The 2,500-nt window shown below is 36.2% G+C and overlaps 1 protein-coding gene across 1 annotated transcript in view; it reads left to right on the top strand.

Annotated features, from left to right (window-relative positions):
• CARPA (Carbonic anhydrase-related protein A) overlaps window positions 1–2,500 on the top strand; it is a 377,394-nt gene that overhangs the window by 367,804 nt on the left and 7,090 nt on the right. The window contains exon 8 of the mRNA XM_076185298.1: window positions 1,949–2,126. Within this exon, the coding sequence (XP_076041413.1) occupies window positions 1,949–2,126 (178 nt within the window). The remainder of the gene's footprint in view (window positions 1–1,948; window positions 2,127–2,500) is intronic.

Here is a 2,500-nt window from a genome sequence, read left to right as displayed (position 1 = left end):
TTTAGTAAATTCAGTTTAGATGTGAAGCAAAGACTAAAAACATAAACATGAATTCAGATGTGATTTCTAAGATCAATGCTATGGATTTTCATGAGAGCACGAATTACAAATGAAGAAGTATAGATAAGAGCAAAAATTAAATCATAAGTATTATGATCATGAAGTGCATCAACATAAGGCAGCTGAAGTTAGTAGTTCATCCCATAAGAGATGATGGTCTTTGGAGAGACTGTTATAGCTGAAGAAGTAGGAGGAAGGTGTGGACAAAAAAAAAAGAAGTTTATGAACACTCGTATGGATGATATTGGTGGAGAATGGAGAATGGAAGGCATCATGAGCAGGGCTACAGTTGATAGCCGAAATATAGGATTCTTCTTTATTCGAAGTTTATTTTCTCCGACTGTGGGTTTCCTGTGTGTTATTTACAAATGTGCTACTACATTTCTGTTTAGAATATATATATATATATATATATATATATATATATATACATATATATATATATATATCAATAATTTCTTTCATATTACTTATGAAGAATGAAGCCGATGAAAAGAAAAATCACTTGAGAATGATGTAAATAGGTCCCTCTAATGGAATATTGGTGAATAACCTTTCAGCGTCCAACAAGGAGTGTGTGTGTGTGTGTGTGTGTGTGTGTGTGTGTGTGTGTGTGTGTGTGTGTGTGTGTGTGTGTGTGTGTACGTGTGATTCACCACGGTCTTGGAACACGTGTTAGTCTCGTGATCGACAGCTATTTCCCTTATGGAATATAGCTCAGAGCTCATGTATAACCGATTTATGGGTAATGCTGTAGTGGCAGCCGGGAACTCTACCAACCGCGCCACCGAGTGTGTGTGTGTATATGTATATATATATATATATATATATATATATGTATATATATATATATATATATATATATGTGTGTGTGTGTGTGTGTGTGTGTGTGTGTGTGTGTGTGTGTGTGTGTGTGTGTGTGTGTGTGTGTGTGTGTGTGTGTGTATTCACCACGGATCTGCTGCAGCCTCTTGTCGAGACAGCCAGACACCATCCTACGGCAGCGAGCTCAGAGCTCATTATTAGCCGTGTGTGTGTGTGTGTGTGTGTGTGTGTGTGTGTGTGTGTGTGTGTGTGTGTGTGTGTGTGTGTGTGTGTGTGTGTGTGTGTGTGTGTGTGTGTGTGTGTGTGTGTGTGTGTGTGTGTGTACGTGTGTGTGTGTGCGCGTGTATGTGTGTATGTGCGTATGTGTGTGTGTGTGTATGTGTGTGTAAGTTTTTTGTGTGTGTGCGTGAGTGTATATATACATATGTAGATGACTTTTAGTAAATTCAGTTTAGATGTGAAGCAAAGACTAAAAACATAAACATGAATTCAGATGTGATTTCTAAGATCAATGCTATGGATTTTCATGAGAGCACGAATTACAAATGAAGAAGTATAGATAAGAGCAAAAATTAAATCATAAGTATTATGATCATGAAGTGCATCAAGAGAAGGCAGCTGAAGTTAGTAGTTCATCCCATAAGAGATGATGGTCTTTGGAGAGACTGTTATAGCTGAAGAAGTAGGAGGAAGGTGTGGACAAAAAAAAAGAAGTTTATGAACACTCGTATGGATGATATTGGTGGAGAATGGAGAATGGAAGGCATCATGAGCATGGCTATAGAGAGGAATGAACGTTACGGCATAGTTGCTGACTTATAAGAAATAAGGTAATATATATATATGTATATATATGTGTATATATATATATATATGTATATACATATATATATATGTATTTCTATATATATATATATATACATATATATATATATATATATATATATATATATATATATATATATATATATATATACATATCAAAGTATGAGTTAAGAGTGAATCCAAGAGCACCATGGAGTGGGTCAAAGGATAATCGTATTTTCTTTTCTTCTCTCGGCAGCTCTACGCCCTCCGCCAGCTGAGGCAAGGTGACCGGACCTTTGCCAAAGCCAAGATGGCCAACAACTTCCGGCCTCCTAAAGCTCTTCACCATCGCACCGTCCGCACCAACATTGACTTCTCCGACTCCCACTCGGGCAAGAACTGCGGCTCTATGTACCGCGAAATGTACTATAAAGGTATGTGTGATGTTGCCTTGGTCCTTTAGGGTGCGGGTTTTAGACCGTATTTTTGAGATATAGTAAAATTCATATATAAAAATCGGGATGTGGGTTCGTATTTCTTTTAAGAATATAAATGTAGACCTTTTTCCCGTTTTTGTGAAAAATATCTTCAATACATTTGTGGATACCATCAGAATATCTAATTTGAGAAAGAGATTATCTCTGTCTACTAAAGATTTTCACTTGTGTTTACTGAGTTTTTTTAATTCAGCTGAAGAATACGATCTTCTTCATACTCGCAATAATTTATATTTAAGGACTGTTTTGACCCCCGTATTTATATGTTTATACACATTAACTTTGTATTATCTGGGGAAAATATGTTTGCA

The sequence above is a fragment of the Oratosquilla oratoria genome, chromosome 5 (assembly GCF_046742065.1).
Source record: "Oratosquilla oratoria isolate Oo_2021 chromosome 5, ASM4674206v1, whole genome shotgun sequence".
Taxonomy (NCBI): domain Eukaryota; kingdom Metazoa; phylum Arthropoda; class Malacostraca; order Stomatopoda; family Squillidae; genus Oratosquilla; species Oratosquilla oratoria.
The sequence above is the reverse complement of the archived record's forward strand: the minus strand, read 5'-3'. Positions and strand labels throughout refer to the sequence as shown.